At 37.3% G+C, this 21,522-nt stretch overlaps 1 protein-coding gene across 1 annotated transcript in view; it reads left to right on the top strand.

The window, feature by feature from the left end:
• The window catches only part of CNTN3 (contactin 3), a 247,868-nt gene that overhangs the window by 207,409 nt on the left and 18,937 nt on the right, over positions 1-21,522 (top strand). The window contains exons 12-17 of the mRNA XM_060766333.2: positions 7,668-7,785; positions 11,583-11,741; positions 11,840-11,989; positions 14,843-14,913; positions 20,112-20,346; positions 20,526-20,641. Of these exons, the coding sequence (XP_060622316.2) occupies positions 7,668-7,785; positions 11,583-11,741; positions 11,840-11,989; positions 14,843-14,913; positions 20,112-20,346; positions 20,526-20,641 (849 nt within the window). The remainder of the gene's footprint in view (positions 1-7,667; positions 7,786-11,582; positions 11,742-11,839; positions 11,990-14,842; positions 14,914-20,111; positions 20,347-20,525; positions 20,642-21,522) is intronic.

Genomic DNA, 21,522 nt, shown 5'->3' with positions numbered 1-21,522 from the left:
GAAGGCACAGGGAAATATATTTGGGTGTCATCAGTATACTGATAACACCTCACCCCATGCTCTCAACAATAGAGTGTTCTTTTCTCAGTACTCTTGCTGATTGCTTTTTCAGTTTCTCCTTTGCCATTCTCTTACAATTGTGCAAATAACTCCTACAAAATTTATGGAAGAAGGGAGTCCTGCCTATCTAACTGCAATAATTAATTTGTGACTTCTTCAGAGAACTACAGATACAACACAACCTCTGGGAGCACAAATGTATTCTGGTAGTGCTCAGAATATATGGGTTGTCTCACAGGTAGTAAGCAAGCTAGTCTCCCACAGGAACTGAACCATGAAGGAATTAAATGTTATATCACTTTTGTATTAGGTTAATGGGTACAAGCTGCTTCTTAATTATCTGCAGGCTAACTGCATACCATTGCAGATATCACCATTTCAGCTGGAATTGTGTAGTCATGAATAAAATCATAGAATCATATAGTTGGTAGAGACAAAATGGGCCATCCAGTACAACCCCCTGCCATGCAAGAAAAACACAATCAAAGCACTCATGAAAGATAGCCATTCAGTTTATGTTTAAAAGCCTCCAAGAAAGGAGCCTCCACCACACTCTGAGGCAGAGAGTTGCACTGTTGAACACTTTTTATGGTCAGGAAGTTTTTCCTAATATTGGGGTGGAATCTCCTTTCCTTTAATTTGAACCCGTTGCTCTAATTTTTACTCTCCAGGGCAGTAAAAACAAGCCTACTTCTTTATGACATCCTTTCAAATGTTTACACTTCGATATCATGTCTCCTCTCAACCTTCTCTTCTGAAGGCTAAATATACCCAGCTCTTTAAGCTGCTTCTCATGGGGTGTGGTTTCCAGAAATTTGATATTGAATATTTGAAGAAATTTTAGTTTTGCGTCTGATTTTAATACTACTCAACACAATTGATATTTGCATTCTTTGAGTTAGCACAGTGCTCATCAGGGAAGGTGACCTCCTTGTTATTGTAACTTGTCCACAGCAGTATAGATCTAATTTTACTGTCTTAAGATCTTAATGAAATCCCATCGTCTGCCAAATCTTTGAGAAAACATGTATAGTTTGAGAGCATGTTCTTGCAGCATTCTCATGGTATTTTCATGCTATTCAGGACTGATTTCCACAAAAAATGAAGGGTTTGGTAACACATACAATGAATGATTAATATTTAAAGTCAGCTTAATGCACATATACACACTGCAGTGAACCAGCTTGATGCACATATACACACTCCAATTGTTCATTGGAGTTAGATATGCATGGTTTTCCCTATTCAGACATGTCAACTGAGAAATACTTGAGTTTTATTTATAGCAAAATTATTGTTGTTGTTGTTGTTAATCCCACAGGTAAATCTATATGTTCAATGTTTAGTATGAGATTAGTACACTCTGGGAAGGAGGCACAGAGTAAATATGTATTTCTTATCATATTTTTTCTGGAGGTTTGCTTTACACTGCCATTTCTCATTATATTTTGTGAATGCATGTGTTGAACTCTTTCTGTCTGGAAGAATATTGATCTGCACTTCTGAACCACAAACATCACCCCTTGTATCATTCATTTTATACAGGAAAAAGACTACTTTCATTTTGCAACTTAACTTATGCACAGAGATGGCTTACAATATCAATTTACTTGAAAATATCAGTTCTGAGAAGGTCATGGGGTATATTAGTGATAGAAAACAAAGCATTTGGTTTAACTTGTTTAATTTTAAATAACAGACAAATAAGTATTTGCCGAGAATGAAGTGTTACTATATACAATTTCACTCATGTATATCTGAACTTGCATATGTTCATGCGTCAAGGGAGTCACAAAGGCAAAGTGACCTTTTGAAGCACACCAACCATAGACATATGCACTTGCCGACAATTGCCTGTTAATACACACAATATGAAATGATCTCATTTGGCAGGAATGTACCAGTTTCTAAGTGATACAGAGAGACTGTTAAGGGTAATCTGAAGTGTAATATCTTGAAGTGTGAGGCTGCAAGGAGACACTTGGGCTTAAAGAATATAAAGCCCTTCATGCTTAAAAATGTGACAGAAAGCAACTTGTATGGCTTCTGGTACTACTGCCAAAGATTTTAATGTTTCTAAGAGATTATCTTGTGAAAAGTAACCTTCAGTATATCCATATCAAGATGGAGAGAAAGGTTCTCAAGTAATTTGATTTCTTTTGTATAGCTTGACATGTAAAAATACTTGACTACCCACTTAGGCCTCAGAGCTACTTCTTTCTTTATTTTGAGAAGATGTGCAAGAGTGAGACCCATTTCAGTCATGTATCTTCTCTGTTATGTGCGAAGCCTTTGTGAAAAGGATTCTAGTGTCAGACTCCTTATATGACATAAATAAAGGTCAAGGTCCAAGCACTGTACAACTAATTCAGTTGGACACAACTTTAAGTGTCGTTGCTCAGTGTTGTGGGATCATGAGACTTGTAGTTTTTTTTAAAGAGTGCAAAAGAGTGGAGATACCTCACCAAACAACAACTCCCAGGATTCCACTGCATTGAACCATGGCAGCCTAAGTAGTGTCGAACTTCATTCATTCTAGATACACTCTATGTTTCCACCAGTATATAGTGGATTTTTCCAACCACTAGTTCTTCTCCATTAAGTTGTGCACAAACAAACAATAGCAAGTCGGTGATGTGCTTTGTAAGTGCATTTGTACAAAAATAATAATTCTGTCATGATGGATCTCTTACTCATTACTCTTAATAGACTGAGAGAACTCAATAGGCTTGTGTTTGGTTCATATCCTCCCTGTTTTTCCAATTGTTCTGTGTTGATGATACTTCTAAAATACCCATCATTATGTCTGCATAAAGATGAAAAGAAAGGCTGTCAAGTAGTTTAGCCCCAGTCCAAGGGTCAGTGCTATAATAGCTAAGAGCATCCTGAAAGATGGAATTGAAATCTAAGGAACAAAGAATACAAGTACCCTGGACACTGTATTTTATTTTCTAATGGCAAGTAATCCAAGTCTTAAGAAGTGTCAGATCACTCTTCCTAGAACTGTAATCAATTAAGATACTCAGAGATCACCAAGAGATCCAAAGTTAATCAGTTAAAATATTGCAGCAAGTAGTAGAGGAATTTCCAAATGTCTATCAAACTTTCAGAAGACCCATGCATACTAATCTTAAGGACATTTTCATTAATTTTGGTGCATACCTCTGTAATACCATATATGAGCGAATGCCAATTTATATTAATGAAATCAAGATTAAACTCTTGAGGCTATACTCAGTAATAGAGTCTGTGCTTTGCATGCAGAGAGTTCCAAGTTCAGTTCATGGCATCTGTAGTTTTCAGATAGCATACAAAAGCTACAGGTGCACAAACCACTACATGATTAAGCATAGAAGGTCCTAGGTTGTCATGGATTCAGATTTATTTTAACTGTTTTGTATTGTTTGTTTGTTATTGCTTTTATTATTGATGTATTGTGGGCTTGGCCTCATGTAAGCCACCCCGAGTCCCTTGTGGGAGATGGTAGCGGGGTATAAATAAATTATTATTATTATTATTATTATTATTATTATTATTATTATTGTGGAGGGCAAACCACATTTTTCCAATATCAATAACTGGCCCAGTGGTAAACATCTGACTCATCTGTTCAATTAATCAAAAATGAAAAAACATGTTCTGGAATAACAGTGGTTCCGTTTTTGTACACAGAGTAAGCTAACATATTATTTAATCAACTGGGTTGCTCTTGGGAAAGGAGACAGTAGACCTTTGGTGTCCACAGTCTCAATCCTCAGTAGCAGAGAACTGAGCAACACCTTTATCTTTACTCTCAGTGGCATAAAGAATAAGGACCTGACACGATGGCCTGGGGCCACATGAAACCTTTAATTACTATTAATTTGGCACCCAGTTCAGAAGAGACTCCACTCACATTTCACCTCAGACTGGTTTATCAGTTGGCTGCAGATTGCTCTTCTCTCACTACTACTCCTATCGTTAGTGTGACAACAGCCATCTCAGTAGAAATTGCTAAAGAGTTGGAAATGGGTTCATGTCCTCCATCTATCCCAGTGACTCCTACAAGTCAGTGGGCATGGGGATGGCTGTTCATTTATGCACATGCACTTATCTATGTGAGCCCCAGCCAATGCTGGATAAAGTTGTCAGAACCAAAAATGTTGAATGCTTTTTACGCTATATCACTGTATCTCAAACTTGAATCCCCAGACATTGTTTGATTACAACTCTTAAAGTCCCAACATTTGTCCATGGGAATGTCAGCCCACCAAGATCTGAGGACTCATGGTGGAGAACCACATTAATGGACTACCATGCATGGGAAAGCATGTTTATGCCTTTTTTTTTGTCTGGATGTCTTAAAATTCTGACCACACTTTGCATGACAGTAGATGTGAAGGGAACCCACTATTGATGCCAATGTATTTTTTCCCTTTAACTGCTGCATAGATGGGCACATATCTAGACATTTTGTAGAGTGTGAAAAAAAAAAACTTTCCCTCCTTGGGTGTAAGTCTAGTCAGGTTCAGTGTGCCATGAGGTTATTTTAGAGTTTTTTTAAAAAACAGACCCAAGGCTGTACACTCCTTTAATATCAGGTTTGTGTTTTACCTTGGAAAGAGTGCATTCAACAGTATATGTGGATTAGATACTGCAGTCAGATGTCTTTCTAAGATTCTAAGCACCAGTCGTCTCCTTGTTAACTTTCCAAAACTGCCAGAGGTCAAAACAATCCGACCTAGTCAAGTCTCGCTATTTATTCTCCCCCAAAAGGAAATTGTCTACCTAACCATCTGAAAATTCTGGCAGAGTATCCCAAATGGGTGCAGCCCAAATGTGTTAAAGGTTAAAAGGAAAGCTTCTTCCTATAGATATGTGATCTCTCCATTTGAAAAAAAAATCCAATTTGGAATAATCTATTTTGATTTTTACTCATTTTCCAATTTTGATTTTCATTACTAGGTTAGGCATATTATATCTCTGTTTGCCATAAAGGAAGTCAGGTCATGGCCTTTATCCCTCGTGGCCTAATAGTTCCTGTTTCCCATCTAAATGTAAAAGGGAACTGTTTTATTCCTTTCCCCCTCAGCTTTCTCACAATTCTTCAGGGAATTTTGAAGCTGAGCATAGCTACTAAAAATAACTTCAACTCTCTCTTTCCATCTCTCATTCTCTCTCTCTCTCTCTCTCTCTCTCTCACACACACACACACACACACACAGAGAGAGAGAGAGAGAGAGAGAGAGAGAGAGAGAGAGAGACCAGGGCGAATTTCATGCCTGCAATTCTTTATACGAACAATCTAGTTAAAACAGCTAGTTTTAACTAAATTGCACTGGCTATATTTTTGGCTTACATATTGGTGAGAGTTTATGCATGACAAATACTTTTGATAGAGAACACTATTCCACTACCATTTTTTGCCACAACCCACTGACTAGAAAGAATACATTTTCTTTGGGAAGGTGAGCTAAGTAATAGCTACCAAACTACAAGAGAAAGGAACTTGAAACATTTCTACTGGAAATCATTCTGTTGAAACTGAGACCTCTTCTACACTGCCATATAAGCCAGATAATAAAAGCAGATAATCCACACATTCTCTGCTTTGACCTGGATAGTATGAGTCTATGTTGCCATATAATCCCGTTCAAAGAAATAATCTGGATTTTATATTGCAGCATAAAAGGGGCCTTTCAAAGACCTCATGAAATAATGTAATGCTCAGACTTACCGTGAATTGTTTAACCAAACACCAATTTATTTATTTATTTATTTATTTATTTATTTATTTACTGCGCTTATATACCACAATTCTCAGCCCAAGGGCGACTCATTGCGGTGTACAACATGAAAAAACAGGTGCAATTTACAAAACATAGTGCAAAATAATCCACAATTCATTATCAGAAAAACATCTTATCAAAACAACAACATTACTACAAAATTTCTACTACATTCCGAATCGTCTCATCGTCAAGCCACAATCCGATGTCATTTCCGTTTTTCCATTCCTATGGTCAATTACTAGTCATTGCACTTCTTGATCAAATGCCTTCTTAAATAGCCAGGTCTTTAACTTCCTGCGGAATATTAACAATATTGGCAATAATACACTCTAAAAATCCAAGTGTCCTTTACACTTCACTGAAAACATAAACCCCCTATTTCTTAACCAAGAGTAAAGCAATCTCTTTGGGTGCTTGAATATCAGGTTTTGAGGATCATCCTGCCTCTTTCAGAGAAATACTTTACGATTCAAACCTGAATCTTCATGTAGGTCTCAGAACTCGAAGACTTTTTTTTCTGAAATGAAGACAGATCTTGCTCAAAGAAAACCTGGTGATATAGTTGCCATAAGTTGAAGTCAACTTTAAGACACATCACAATAGCAAATTGTGCTAGAGTAGGATCAGTTCATTCCTACTCATCTTCCCAGTGGTCACTTTTGCAGAATTTCCACTTCCAGCAGACTCTCCATGGTAGAACTTCACAGCAGCCAAGGAAAATCTTGACTTTTGCTCCTCTATCCTCTTTATACAATTGGTTCCCTTCTATATATTTTGGACACACTCTTTCACAAATAAAGTGTTCTTTAATACATCATCAATTTCTGAAAATTTTCAGTGTTATAATTGATATTTTCACCCATGCACTTGATACCATGCACCAATTTTTTCTTGGCCTTGAAATTGAGAAGTCTCAGAAACCCCTCTTCAGTATGATCAACCTTTTGAGGCTATTTCTTTTTATTCTCTCCATGTCCAATTTTAGCTCATGGAAGCCTTCTTTTAAAAGCAGAAGTGACTTCTGCTTTGTGAAGAAAGATTGTCTCATCTAAAGCAGTGCTCTTTAAGCCATCTCATGTAGGAGACAGGCAAGTTTTTTCCCCACAATATGCCAGGAATTGGTATTATCGTTGTTCCCATTGGCTTCAGTTGCTTGTATCTTTCCTCAAAACTCTCCAGGGAACAGAGCCAATGCTTCATAGAATGGCACTAGTCCCTAGGTCGCTGCTTTGATTTTCCCTGATCTAAAGCTTTGTAAGGTGAATGAGCAGAACACAAGAATCAACCAAAATTTAGTGCAGGGAAATGTGAAAAGTGATCTCACTGCAGCCTTGTTAGGAAGCACCAAGTAAAAATAGCATTGCTAAATCCTTTGGGACCTAATTTTTTTACAGATGTGCATGGTTTTGAATAATTTTTAACCCATCTTCTTTGAACTTGTTAAATTGTTTAATATATTTTAAAACTTTAGAAACATTTATTTATTTTATATGCTATTTTTCTCACAAAATGAGACCCAAGGCAATATATGAGATGATTCATTTTGTTTGAGTTGGTTTTATTTTATACCATCCTGAATCTTTAATTATAAGGCAATATATAAATATTTTAATAAATGCTATAAAAGAAGACAAATTGCTCTCATTTAAGCAAATGTTATGGGACAAATGGTAGGTCAGTCTTGAATTCCCACTCTGCTTCTGTTTTGCAGTCTCTGCTGCATTCCACTCCATCCCATTTTGCTCCATTATTTCTCTGTTATAGGAACTGAAGTCTTTTAGCATGCCTTCTAACTAATTGAATTTGATCGTCTTTTTCAAAAATTCCTCTCAACAGAGTGCATCAGGAGACTTAATGATTAGGAATATCCAGCTAAAACATAGTGGAAAATATGTGTGCATGGTGAAGACAGAGGTGGATAGCGTGTCATCTGCAGCTGAGCTGATAGTGCGAGGTATCAATTTCTCTGAATAATACTGTTTGCAAAAGATTAGATATAATTTCTTAAAGTAAATCATGAAAATGAATGACTTCCCCCTTTTAATGTGTTTCTATTGCAGCTAGTTTTTTTAAAAAAATATATGTTATGAGCGAGCCATAAGAAACTGATTTCTGCTGTTACAAAGTGCAAATCTGAATACAATAGAATCAGCAGTTCTACACTAAACTTTAAACCTTAGGACCCCATAAAAATCCTTTTAGTCCTATGCTGCTAAATCAGCTGTGATGAAAGATGGTTACAAAATGAGTCCCTACAGCTTCCTGGGGATAAGGCACATTCTACTTTCTCAGTATATTGAGGAATGCGAGTTCCTTCCTCCAAAAGGAGGAACTATTGAATAGTTTCAAATATTACTGCTTTAAAAAAATTGGAAATAATTCAACAATGAACACCTTAAGTACACATATTAAGAATCTGACAAATTGTTTCAGTGAATTGCATCCAATTTTATTTATTTATTTATTTCGTGTATTTCTACCCCGCTCTTCTCAACCCCCAAGGGGGGACTCAGGGCGGCTTACAAAAAGGTACAATTCGAATCCTACACAGTAATACCAATAAAATATAGACAGCAATTAAAACAGTTTTAACAGTTAAAAACAATCAAAATATATCACAGTCAATAAAAACCAATCTTATGCTCAACGTTTTCCAACTCAGAGTCCATAACTTCATTCCACATTTTCCATTCCTAATAGTCGTCGTTGTCCTTTCTTTATCTGCCAGATTGCCTAAACGCCTGGTCCCAAATCCATGTTTTTAATTTCCTTCTAAAGGAAAGGAGGGATGGCGATTATCTAATTTCCCCGGGGAGTGAATTCCATAGGTGAGGGGCCACCACCGAGAAGGCCCTGCTCCTCGTCCCCGCCAGTCTCACTTGAGATAGAGGCGAGGCCGAGAGGAGGGCCTCCCCAGAGGATCTTAAACTCCGAGGTGGGACATAGAGGGAGATGCGTTCGGACAGATATGCTGGGCCGGAACCGTATAGGGTTTTGTAAGTCAAAACCAGCACTTTGAATTATGCTCGGAACTGGATCGGCAGCCAGTGGAGCTGACATAACAGGGGTGGTGAGTTAATACTATCAAAATATAATTTTAAGACAGGACATAAAATTTCCACATATTGTATCAATATTTTGCAGGCTGACATATCAAATGCCAAACTTTTCTGGATGGGCATCCTATTATTATTATTATTATTATTATTATTATTATTATTATTATTGGCATTCAGTACAGCTTTTGTTGATTTGTAATCAGGAAAGATGGATCTGTAACTGGTCTGTATTCAGTGAAACTGTGTAGTTTTACTGTTAACCTATATAACCCCAGACCTTCTCAAGATCCAGGAGCTGGATTGCTCAGTTTCCATGGCATTGTGTAAGGCCACAACAATCAGAAGCAGGAACCTTTTTGCATGTCTTTGTCTCATCTTCAATTCCTTGTGTTAGAGGAGAAACACCATCCTTAGTACACCCGATACACCTCCATCAACCAAACTGACTGCTATCTCTTATGATGGAACCCCCGTTGGCACAGTGGATTAAATCCTTGGCAGTTCAAATCTGGGGAGTGGGGTTAGCTCCCATCTGTCAGCTCCCTGGGATGGTAAAACATCTGGGCATCCCTTGGGCAACCTCCTTGCAGACAGCCAATTCTCTCACACCAGAAGCAACTTGCAGTTTCTCAAGTTGCTCCTGATATAGAAAAAAATCTCTTATGGTGGACTGAAGGGGTGTGTCAAAATAATAATAATAATAATAATAATAATAATAATAATAATAGCAACTTTATTTTTATACCCCACCACCAACTCCCTGAAGGGACTCAGGGCCGCTTATATGTGGGACCAAGCCCAGAGCAAACAACAGAGTTTACCAGCTAAAAACACTGTTAAAAACATAATAACATATCATAATCTAATTAGACAATTTTAAAAAGCAGGTATAAAAAATCATTAAAACGTAGAAAAACCAACATCAGGCACCAGTGACCAGAAATATAGTGAGCATAATCAGAATTAGAGATAGCTGGGCATGGACTTGTGCAAAAAAACAGAACTATAGAGCCAGGGCTGGGAGGTAAAGTGCTGAGTACAATCTATCTGACAATTGGGACTGGGCGTTCATGATCAGGGGCTAACTATCATCACACTAAAACATCCAGGTTTTGAGGTCCCTGCAGAAGATGGACAGAGTAGGAGCTAGCCTAATCTCCCTGAGAATGGAATTCCAGAGCCGGGGGGGGGGGGGGCACCACCAAGAAAGCCCTCTCACTCATCCCCACCAACTGTGCTTGTGATGGTGGTGGAAGTGAGAGGAGAGCCTCTCTGGCAGATGTTGGGGTCTGTGCCAGATCATAGGGGAAAATGTGGTTGCGAAGATAGGCAGGACCTGAACCATTTAAGATCCGAACTGACTAAGAAGTGATTGTTAGATATAAGTAGCCATGTAGAATATCGCTTGTTGTTGTTAGTATTAAAATTGTTTCTACCTTGCAATTTTCCCTATAATGGGACTCGAGGTGGTTATAGGATTAGCTTTTGTGGGACAGGGGACTGCATGGATAGAATTAGTACTTTAATTAAATGCAAATCCACCACTGGATGCAACCCAATATATTTCATCCAACAGAGTGATTTTGGTCCCAGTGCCCTTTATTTTTATGTATGGTTAACAAATGATAATTAGGCTGATGGTAGCAGCGGAAGAGAAAATGTAAATAGCTGAACAAAAAACAGAATGTTATAGAAAAGTGAAACCCAAATGCATTCTTCTTCATCATTCAGCGTCTGCAATATCTACTGATGTCTTCTTTTGGTAGAACAGTCCATATCACTCATTATATACTGTACCAACTTTTGTCACAGTATAATACTTTTTAATAAAAGCTTCAAGTCACTGCACATTGCATAATGAGGTCATATATGTGCAGGTTTGATTTTATAGTGCAGGTTTTTGTATTCGGGTATGAATATTCAAAGTGCTCAGCTAAATTTTAAGCAGTAAAATGCTGTTATACTGCCATTTGCTTCATTTATTAGACTTCCTGATCACAACTATTAAATGTTTTAAAACATAAAACCAACTCAGGACTATATATATATGCCCTAATCAAAAAGAAATATGTCCTGAATGTGTGTTAAACTAATTCAATAGACAAGACTAACTATTGTGATGTAGAGAGGCTTTTCATCAGCTCTGCCTTCATGTTTGTAGCAGTACTACAGCTGCATCATATTTTGCAAATTCTGGAAAATCAAGATTTTCTTGAAAGCTGCAGAGAGCTTGCAATGTAAATTGCTGTCCAGGGTGCTGATATGGTGCTACGCAGGAAAGAAATGACTACAGAGCAAGCATCATGACAAAAACTGCTTTAGATAACAAATTGTCAAAGCAGAAAGATGTATTAGCAGATTAAGGCAGGACATCAAGTACTGAAGTAAAAGACACTGATTTGAAAAGGTAGAGAAATCCGGCTGAGTAAAGGTCCCTGAAAGAATACATCATCTGTTCTGTACTTGTGGAATTGCTGTTTCAAAACTTGCATTTACAGCAATAAAATAGCCAAGCTCGACTTTAGTAAATGTAAAAAATGGCACTTTTACTGCAGCCTAAATTGTTTTCTCCCCACCACCCATAGTTCTGGCAAAGTAGAAATCAGTTGATATTGTGTTTAGCACTTTTTAGACTACATGCTACCTTTACAACGCCCCTCTAACATTAAAATCTGATGTCTTGTTGCCTTAGGCTCACCTGGACCACCTGAAAATGTAAAAGTGGATGAAATAACAGCTACCACAGCTTGGCTTTCTTGGTATGAGGGCTTGGATAATCACAGCCCAGTCACTAGTTACACTGTACAAGCCAGGACACCATTTTCGGTGGGTTGGCAAAGAGTCACAACAGGTAAAGGGATGGTGTTTATGGCTGCACATGCATATATCACCACCCTCAAGGGAATTAGGAATTCATAAAGTTTTTTTTTTCAAAATATTTTCTCACAGTTCCTGAAGTCATTGATGGGAAAACATTCACAGCTACAGCCGTGGACTTAAACCCTTGGGTTGAATATGAATTTCGTATAGTTGCTAGTAACAAAATTGGAGGTGGAGAACCTAGTTTACCCTCAGAAAAAGTAAGAACTAAAGAGGCAGGTTAGTGGGTCTTTTGTTTGCTTGTTTCATTTGATGTGAGTTCAGTGTGACAGGTATTGAGATTGATTAGGTCAGTTTTTCTGTTGAACATATGCAAGATTGCATGATTTATTTTTATTTTTTTAAAGTCAAATTAAAGGATTGGTTCTTTGTAGTCAGTGACAAAATAGAATACAAAATAGAGATGGAAGCAATATTCAAAAAATTATTTCTTGAGTTTTGGGAATCTTTCATGAGGAGAAATATGGAATGATGGAAACTTTTCTAGTTTATCACTCATTATGCACAAATGTCCCTATGTAGAGTTGTCCACAGCTGCATGGTATGGAGTAGACTCCTGCAGAGGTGAGAAGATCCCTCTTGTCCTTTGCTGAACATAGCATTTGTTAGATTTTCTTAGTTTGTGCGTAGATAGTTTGTAGGTTGTGTTTCTTCACTTCTGCAGGAGTCTACCATATACCATGCAACTGTGGACTACCATCTACCACATACCATGCAACTACATAGGGACCACCAAACGTAGCGCTCAAACATAAATCAACGAACATAAAAGGCACTGCAGACTAATTCAGCCAGAGAAGTCAGCCATAGCAGAACACATGATGAACCAATCTGGACACAAGCATATTATTTGAGAAACAGAAATGCTGGACCACTCTAACAACTAACATGTCAGATTACACAGAGTAGCCACTGTAATCCACAAGCATGTGGACAATTTCAACAGAAAGGAGGAAACAATGAAAATGATCAAAATCTAGCTATTAGTATTAAAAATCTCTAAAAGTAGGACATTAAATAAAGAGCAATACTTAAAAAACAGGGTGATTCCAGACAAGAATCAATTAGAGCCATCTAAGACCTCCCAACAAAGGATCCCTAGTCAACAATCAGCTAGGCTTTGAAACTACAAGGCCATTCAATGCTAATCAAGGTGGCCAATTGCAGCATTCTCACTTGCCTCAAGCAGACAAGAGTTCTTTCTCCCAACCTGGACATTCCACAGATATATAAACCTCCCTTGCCTAGTTTCCAACAGACCCCACAACCTCTGAGGATGCCTGCCATTGATGTGGGTGAAACACCAGGAGAGAATGCCTCTGGAACATGGCGACACAGCCTTGAAAACTCACAGCAACCCAGTGATTCTGACCATGAAAATCTTTGACAACAATTTCTGTGGTTTCTTGAAGAAAGTGTGGACTTTGTGCAGAATAAGTCTATAACTACAAATAGTCTCTGCACACGGTGCAGTCTTTGAAGATTTTATTGCATTGGAAAGAAAATTGCCAAAGTGACCAATTGCTTTCTTCAAGAAAGAAATCAAACAAATTATTTTATCACTAATATATAATTGCTACTTGGAATGATTCTGTGCTAAAACAATTTTATGCAGTTTCAATGCATAGTTTGGAAATATTTTTCTTATATTAAATGAAAAACAAGACCCACAAATACTGGATCTTCATCAGAATTTGTGGGTCTTGTTTTTCATTTAATATAAGAAAAATATTTCCAAACTATGCATTGGATATAAACTTTAATGTGTCCCTTTTTCCCCAAAGAAGTAGAAGTTGTTCTCTCACTGTAGCCCTTAACAGAATGACTTTAACATAGTCTTTTTTTGGCACAACTAATGCTGTGCTTTCGGCACCAATGAACATTCTTAGGTGAGGTGTATCAGACCGCATATATTATGGAGCCTTACATCCTGAGGTAAAGAAAACCAATTTCAGTCACCACAGGTTGAAGATTACTAGCAAAGGTAACTAAATAGTGTTGTTTGATATGTGGCTGCGGAATATGTTTAAGAAAATAGAGAAAAGATATAAACTTATATATGAATAAGAAAATTGTGGCTTTCTCACTTGTGTTCAGAAAACAGAAATAATTCAAATGTTGAGCAGAATATTCCATGCAGTAATCAAAAAAGCTGTTTGTAACATTTTATAAAAATGTGGAGAATCAATCAGGCCTATAGAGTTATTGATTGGAGACACTCAGATCAAATGGTTTAATAAATGTGGTGGGCTTTCCTCTGGAAATTTGAAATCTGCTCTGACAAGGCAACCATATTCTTTATGTCACGCTTATGCAAGCATCACATAAGGAATGTTCAGGGCTCTTTCTCTGTTTGTCACAATAGCATGTAAATAATGCTCACTTGAGTCACCTCTGGCTGAGAAAGGCAATATAGAAATATGGTAAATAAATAAATAAATATTTTTCTTCACAGAATATGGTTTGACTGTCTTTGTCAGGAAAGCACTAAGAATCAATTGTGAATTAGGGTAATTTTAATAAGATTCTTGGAAGGTCTTAAAGGGTTCTCTCTTCATATCACAATTCTAGTCCAGCTTCCTTGATTCACACTAGCTATTTATTACAAAAGTTCAAAACATGTGTCAAGTGTCTCACCTAGTTTGGTACTCATTTGATTAATATTTGCACTACACAAAGATTCTTTTTTTTAAAATAACCTTTATTAGATTTTTTTTTGTAACATACACTTTACATTTCTGACAAACAAACATTGTGAATATTACAAATGAAACAGACTGGGGTATGGGGCACGAAGGGCGGGGAGGGGAGACAGAGGGTAAGGAGAGGAAGAGAAAAAAAGAAAAAAAAACACAGTTACAAGTTACGACACACAGAGATTCTTAAGGAAATAGGCAAATGCTTGGGGAAAATCCTTAAGACAAACATTGTTTCAGAAAAACTTTTATTTTTCAAATACTTATTGTAGTAATGATAAAATTAAGATGGCCTAGCTCCATAGGAACTTGTGCCATTGAATAAATTGGTGTGACTTGTACATGTGAATTTCCAGCTAATATTTGTTCCTTATAGTTCCTGAAGTACCGCCATCTGAAGTAAGTGGAGGAGGTGGCAGCAGATCTGAACTGGTCATCACATGGGATGTAAGTACCCATGGCATTTATTTTCCAAATATTAATTTTTGAATCATGTCCATTATCTGCTGGAATTTGGTTTAACTTTGGTAGATTTTGATTTAGCACTGGACATTAATACTGCTTTTTGGATACTAGAAGTCAAAAGTCAATATCTCTCCTCATAAATGTATTTCATAAGCCTTCACTTTGCTCTAATATCTTCATAATTATCTTCAAAAAAATACTCATCCCACAAAATGCTTTGTGGATAGTCTACTGGAGGCCCACAAAGCAATATTTACTTGAAAATAGGTAGCCAAATGTGTCCTTGTTGATTCTATTGGATCTGGCCACTCCCTGGCATTTTGTACAATAAGTCATGTCATCCTTTTGAAGTCCTTGACAGATAGAAGCACATGTTGCAGGGAATCTTTTCCTATTTGCCAGAATGCTCTCCAGAAAATACTCCCGTGAACATTTTGCTCAATATTAATGGTCTTTGTAGGGTGGGATTTCTTGGTCCTACATTTTCCCATTACTGTATAGTATCTGCTTCAATCTGCTGAAAAGGTTCATCCTAAGTTTTAAAAACTGGGTCATATTATCATGTTGCTGATGCAATTGTTTGTCTGCCTTTTACATCTGTTGCCAAAGTCTTAAAGAATATTACACTTAAATGTAAAGGTAGCTATGGTGGCTAAGAGTTTTGTGAGGTGCATATTTAGAGAACAGATAGCACTTGTCTTGAAACTGCTTTGTTCACTTCCTGCTTCCTCAAAAGTATGATTACAGGGGCTGTTTCTCAACTATCAAGCCATAAATGGATGAGGAATGGATATTTGAGGGAGACTTTTTCCTCTGTTAGTAACCTGAATTGAACATGCATTAATTCATCTGTGATTTTATAAGGTGGCCCACCTCAAAGAGAGCTGAGATTGTGAAGGAGTTTAAGATCAGGCTATCTGTTTAGCAGAAGCATGCATGTAACAGTCCTTCTCCTGAAAAACTAAGTTGCCTACATTCTTACTAGGTTTTAGATGGCTGGTTTAAAAAAATAGCCAAGCTTTATTGAATGATTTTTTAAAAAAGAAGAATCAGAAGAAACCATTTTCCCTATTTCATTACTCTGTAAATATTGATCAGATTGTGTTTTGTTTTCTGTAGGAAGTATTGTGTTTTATTGCTTTTCTCTTTTTATTGTACATCTGCTCAAGTATATATTGAGTGGAAGGGCAATTCAGAAATATTTCAGATGATGATCATAGAGATGTCTTCCAGAATTTTTAGATTGTGTTTTTAGCGCAGTGCATAAAGTAGTACAGGCAAATTCCTGGTCAGCCATCTGCACACTTGGGCAAGAGGAATCTATGAACGAGAACAACTTCAATATCTATTTGATATATTATCCACAGAAAGGATGAGTAAACCTGCTGTTGTCATGCCATGATGCCACCCAATAATATATGCCAGTCAGGGCTATGATGATCTAAGAGTAATGAATATTAAATGATTTTAACCCCTTAGATCAGGGGTCCACAAACATTTTAAACAGAGGGCCAGGCCACAGTCCCTCAAACTGTTGGAGGGCCAGATTATAATTTGGAAAAAAAATGAATTAATTCCTATACGCACTGCACATATCTTATTTGTAATGCAAAAGACACTTAAAAACAATACAATAATTAAAATGAAGAACAATTTTAACAAATATAAACTTATTAGTATTTCAATGGGAAGTGTGGGCCTTCTTTTGGCTGATGAGATAGGATTGTTGTTGTTGTTGTTGTGTGCTTTCAAGTCATTTCAGACTTAGGTTGACCTTGAGCGAGGGCCAGGTAAATGATCTTGGAGAGCTGTATCCGGCCCCCGGGCCTTAGTTTGAGGACCCCTGCCTTAGATTGATTGGTTGGTTGTTCTCAAATCCTTCTCTGTCTATATGTGTGCGGGGAGTATATATACACATACATGTTTTTAATTTGTACTGGCTTTAAATTTAATAATTTGTAAGCCATGTTGAGTCCCAGTATTGGGAATGAAGAGAGATTTATTTTCCCAATTGCTCCAGAAAGAAGGCCATGGTTGTGAATCAAAAATCCAGTTTTATGGATAAGAACACATTTCTGTCTGATACCCTGTCAGACAAGAAGCTGGGCAAAATGTTTGTTTATTTTATTTATTGCATTTGTATGCCATCTTTCACTCAGAGTATAGTCCTAGGCATTTTCCAAAATAATTGAAATGTTTTAGAGCCCATTGTTTAGTGTGTGCATTCCGATATATTTTTCTAAATATTGCCAGGTCAGATATAGTGAAAATGTGCCAGGGTAACTTTTTATGCAGCTAACATTTCCAGGAGATGGTTAGGTTATCTTTCCAGGTCAGACATGTACACATGCCTTCCATGAAAACAACTTAGTCCTCATTCAGTGCTATCAGAAACCCCTTAACACTGATATATCAGGAAGGCACTAATATTCTGGATGTAACTTTGTCTGTGTCAGCATATTTTTCTGGAGAACGGTCCCTAAGGCAGAGAATTCTACAGAGATAGAAGCTCAAGTGAAGCTATTTTTGTGTCTATCTCAAGCAAAGCCATATTAGGCTTCCCCTTCAGGGAAAATGTGAGAAATACATTAATAGGAGTTCTAGAAAATGTAACCTTGGGTAACCTCCAGGCAAAGGAGCCAAATAGGCATATGAATTCCAAATATGTGGTGCCCAATTAAAACTGAAATCATTAGCAGAGTTACTAAGAACCAGCCCTCAATGAACTGAGTAGGACTTGTGCAGATATATATATATATATCTCCACTCAACTAATGCATGAAACAGTGCTTGGTCTTTTTATGATTAAAGCTTATTTGAATTCTTTTCTGGCTAACGGCTGTACCAGATGGGCTTGTTTTGAGCAGTTTATACCACATCATTCTCTGCCATTTAATGCCTCTTTTCCCTATAAACACTGCTACATTTTCCTGTAGACTTTATGTTAAATCTTTGTGGTTCACAAGAGTGCCACATTTTAGGATCTTTTCAATCACAGTGTTTAATATTTCGTTGTTTATAAGATGTAGAAGTACATCTCTCCAGGGACTCCATTGACACCTCTACAGTATAACTTGTATTGATACTAAACAGTGCAACAGTTGGACATCACAGAGAAGTATTCTAGTCCTTTCGCTGGTAGAGTCAAGCATTAGCTTGTAAGGGGATCCCTTGGATTGGAGTACATACAAAGAAAGCTGCATATTATCACAGAACAGGAAAGACAATAACTGAAATTATTTATTCTTGTATGCAGAAAAAAAATAGCAAAAGATTTACCTCCCTTCTCCAGGGCAGTTGTATGAGAAGGGCCAAGCTGAAGTGACAGTGCTGTGAGCACTGATCAGCAAAATAGAAAAGAGGAGATTTAAAACAGGAAGGAATCTCGAAAAAAGAATCAGAAGGCAAAAGTGGTTATTCTGAACTAAAAGCACCATTGGAGAATAAATCAGTGTTGGGAGATGAGAGGGGATTGAAGACACCCAAAACTGCATCCCAAGTCATGAACAAGCAGTCATGATGGGAAAAAAATGAACTGTGGTGCTCTGATGAACCACCGTAGTCGAGTGATGCCTAAAAATTATCCTTGCCTTTAAAATCAGTTTTTGAAAGGAACAAGATGATTTATGGGGTAAAAGCAGAAAAGCCCCCAGAAGTGGGGCTTTGCAGAATGTTATTTTGATTCGGAAAGAAACACAGCAGCTACTTTTCCTGAGGGTACCTGGGAAGTAACACAAATAGTGTATCTGTATAACTTGTTCAATTTCTCATTCACTCCCATTTCCATTATTATAAACTTCACTATGTCTGTGCTGTTTTCCTCCCCTCATAGTTTATTTTCCTTTTCTCCAACCTTTCCATCTGCTCCCATCCTCTTACTTGTGTGTATAATAATCTCTCTTTATTATAAAAAAATCTCCATCAGGCTTCTTCCTTTCTGTCTTCCTATTCCTTTCACACAAGATATTTCCTGGCTGTATGTAATGGGTATTATCTTTTCCTTCCTTTATTTTCTGTTTCCCATTATGCCTCCATGCCTCTCTTCCAATGCACATGCATTTCTTAGATTACTGTTTTCAATTTCTGTATGGATTATAACTGGGCTTTTGTGTTGCTAGGTTGATAGAGCGAGAGAGAGAAAGACTGAAGCTCTTTTATATTCTGCTTAGCTTTCAATTAATGATTGGTGCTTAATAAATAGTTGACAATGATAACTAGCTATTCAGGTTTTTGCTGTACTCTGGGAGCTGGCTAAGAGCAGCAAACTACTCTCTGTTCCAGCCTTCCAGGGAAGTAATAAAATAAGGCAAGAACAGTATAAGTGGTTTTTCCAGTTCAGAAGGGCATGATCAACATACATTCTGTCATCCCGCAACCCTATGTTGTCCAACCAACGTGGTAATACTGATATAAAAGCAAATGAATGGTATAAAGGCTTTTAATTAAAGGACATGGGTGAAAACTTGTCAATGAAAACTTGTCTCTGGGAAGCAGCGGTGATGGGAGGCAGCTATTTTCATGAACTTCCAAAGTCATGAATGGCTTTGAGTTTTGCGTCTTCATCTCTAAATAAGACATTATGGAGTCTTGGTGTATATTTCTCATAAGTATTCTTAGACAGGCACTTACCATGTTCTTTACTTTTCATTCATTAGATTTCATGTTCCTTTAGCTGATCAATTAATATCTCTGGTCATCAGAAAAAAACACTTCCTCATAATAAACAAGTTATTTTAAGATAACCCATACAGGTTGAGTTTCCCTTATTCAAAATGCTTAGGACAAAAGTGTTTTTTTTTAAAAAAATGGGGGGGGGGGGGAGAGGATTGGAATACCTCTATTTGCATGTATGTATATAATGAGATATCTTGGGGATAGTACCTGAGTTTAAACACAAAATGTACCTATATTTCATATATACTTTAAAGATACAGCCAGAAGCTAATGTTACACAGAATATTTGTAATAATTTTGTGCAGACATTACATTAAACCATCAGAAAGCAAAAATATCATTATCTCAGCAACCTCTATAGACAAATTTGGGTTTTGGAGTATTTTGGAATTCAGAAGATAGCAGATGTTCAACTTGTGCTGAAATCTTATATTTACAGGGATTTTATATTGTTGTATTTAGATTTAATATTTAATATTTCACTTCATTTTTCAACTTCTGCTCAGCCTGTTCCTGAAGAATTACAAAATGGTGAAGGATTTGGTTATGTTGTTGCTTTCCGACCTCTTGGTGTTTCAACCTGGATACAGACAGTTGTGACATCACCGGACACTCCCAGATATGTCTTTCGAAATGAAAGCATCTTGCCATTTTCTCCATATGAAGTCAAGGTTGGCGTGTACAATAACAAAGGAGAAGGACCCTTTAGTCCCGTGGCCACAGTGTATTCTGCTGAAGAGGGTAAGTTATTGATTAATCACTCTTGCAACTTCTCGTGAAAAGGAAATACGTGGATATTTGTTTAGCAAGTCTCAGTGAAGCCATTTTAATTAGCTGGCAACAAAGTCAGCTAGGATTTTTTTTCTTTTTTCTTCTGCCCAAAACTATTGTTTTTGTTTTACTTTTGTTTCCAAATACAGAGCCCACTGTAGCACCTTCTGGCGTAGCTGCAAGCAGTCTCTCATCTTCTGTAATTGAAGTATCCTGGATTTCCATTCCTTGGAAAATGAGTAGCGGGAGGTTGCTCGGCTACGAGGTAAAAATAAAATCCTCTGAAGACGTCCTTTTTCCTACAAAATACAATGGCTGTGGCAGGACACTTTTTATTTGCAAATCATTATTCATTTGCAGACTGGAAGCCAAAGCTTGCTGTTAAAAATCAGCTTTTCAGCCTTTGTGGCTTTACAGGAGAATAAGTCGTGTGCAAACATCTGGTGATGTATTCTTCTTTCTCCTCTCTCTCTCTCTTATCTTCCAACACCCGCCCCATAATTTTGGAGAGGAAATTGCCTAAAAGGCCTACTGTTGAAAGCCAGAAAGGCCATTTTCTGTTTCTAAATCTAGATGAACACATGGTAGAGTTGCAAATAATCTGGTCTTTGGGGGAGTATAAAAGCCAAATGTAAATATTCACAGATTTTTGTGCAGAACTTGAGCTTTGCCTTATTTGCTGGCATTACACCAGATCAATTACTTCAAGCTCACTAAAACTGCATTGAGAATGGGAATCAGCTGGCAGTTAGCTCCTGCTGTCACAGTCTGTACATGCCTGCCTGGTATCGGCTGCATCTCTTGTCGCTATTCCCGCAAAGATAAGCACAGTATCTCAACCTCCATTAATACAAGCCAGTTTGCATTTGCATACACATAGTTGTCTTCCTTTCTGCTTTGGGCAAGGCAGTGAGATTGCATGGGCAAGATGCTTTTATACAAACTGGAGTTTGAAGCTGACAACCAAGCAAATAAGACACCAAATTTGATAGTGGCATTTGCAATACATAAGAGCAATAGTGAATTTGATGGTACTGGTAGAAAGCATCTGAGTAACTACAACTTCTGCAGATCAAAATAAAGTTGTTTCTTGTGGTTTAACTCAAATGAAATGATTCTCCCTTCAGTTATTTCCCGTGATACTCT

The sequence above is a fragment of the Anolis sagrei genome, chromosome 2, assembly GCF_037176765.1.
Source record: "Anolis sagrei isolate rAnoSag1 chromosome 2, rAnoSag1.mat, whole genome shotgun sequence".
NCBI classification, from domain to species: Eukaryota; Metazoa; Chordata; class Lepidosauria; order Squamata; family Dactyloidae; genus Anolis; species Anolis sagrei.
This window is presented reverse-complemented; position numbering and strand designations above follow the sequence as displayed.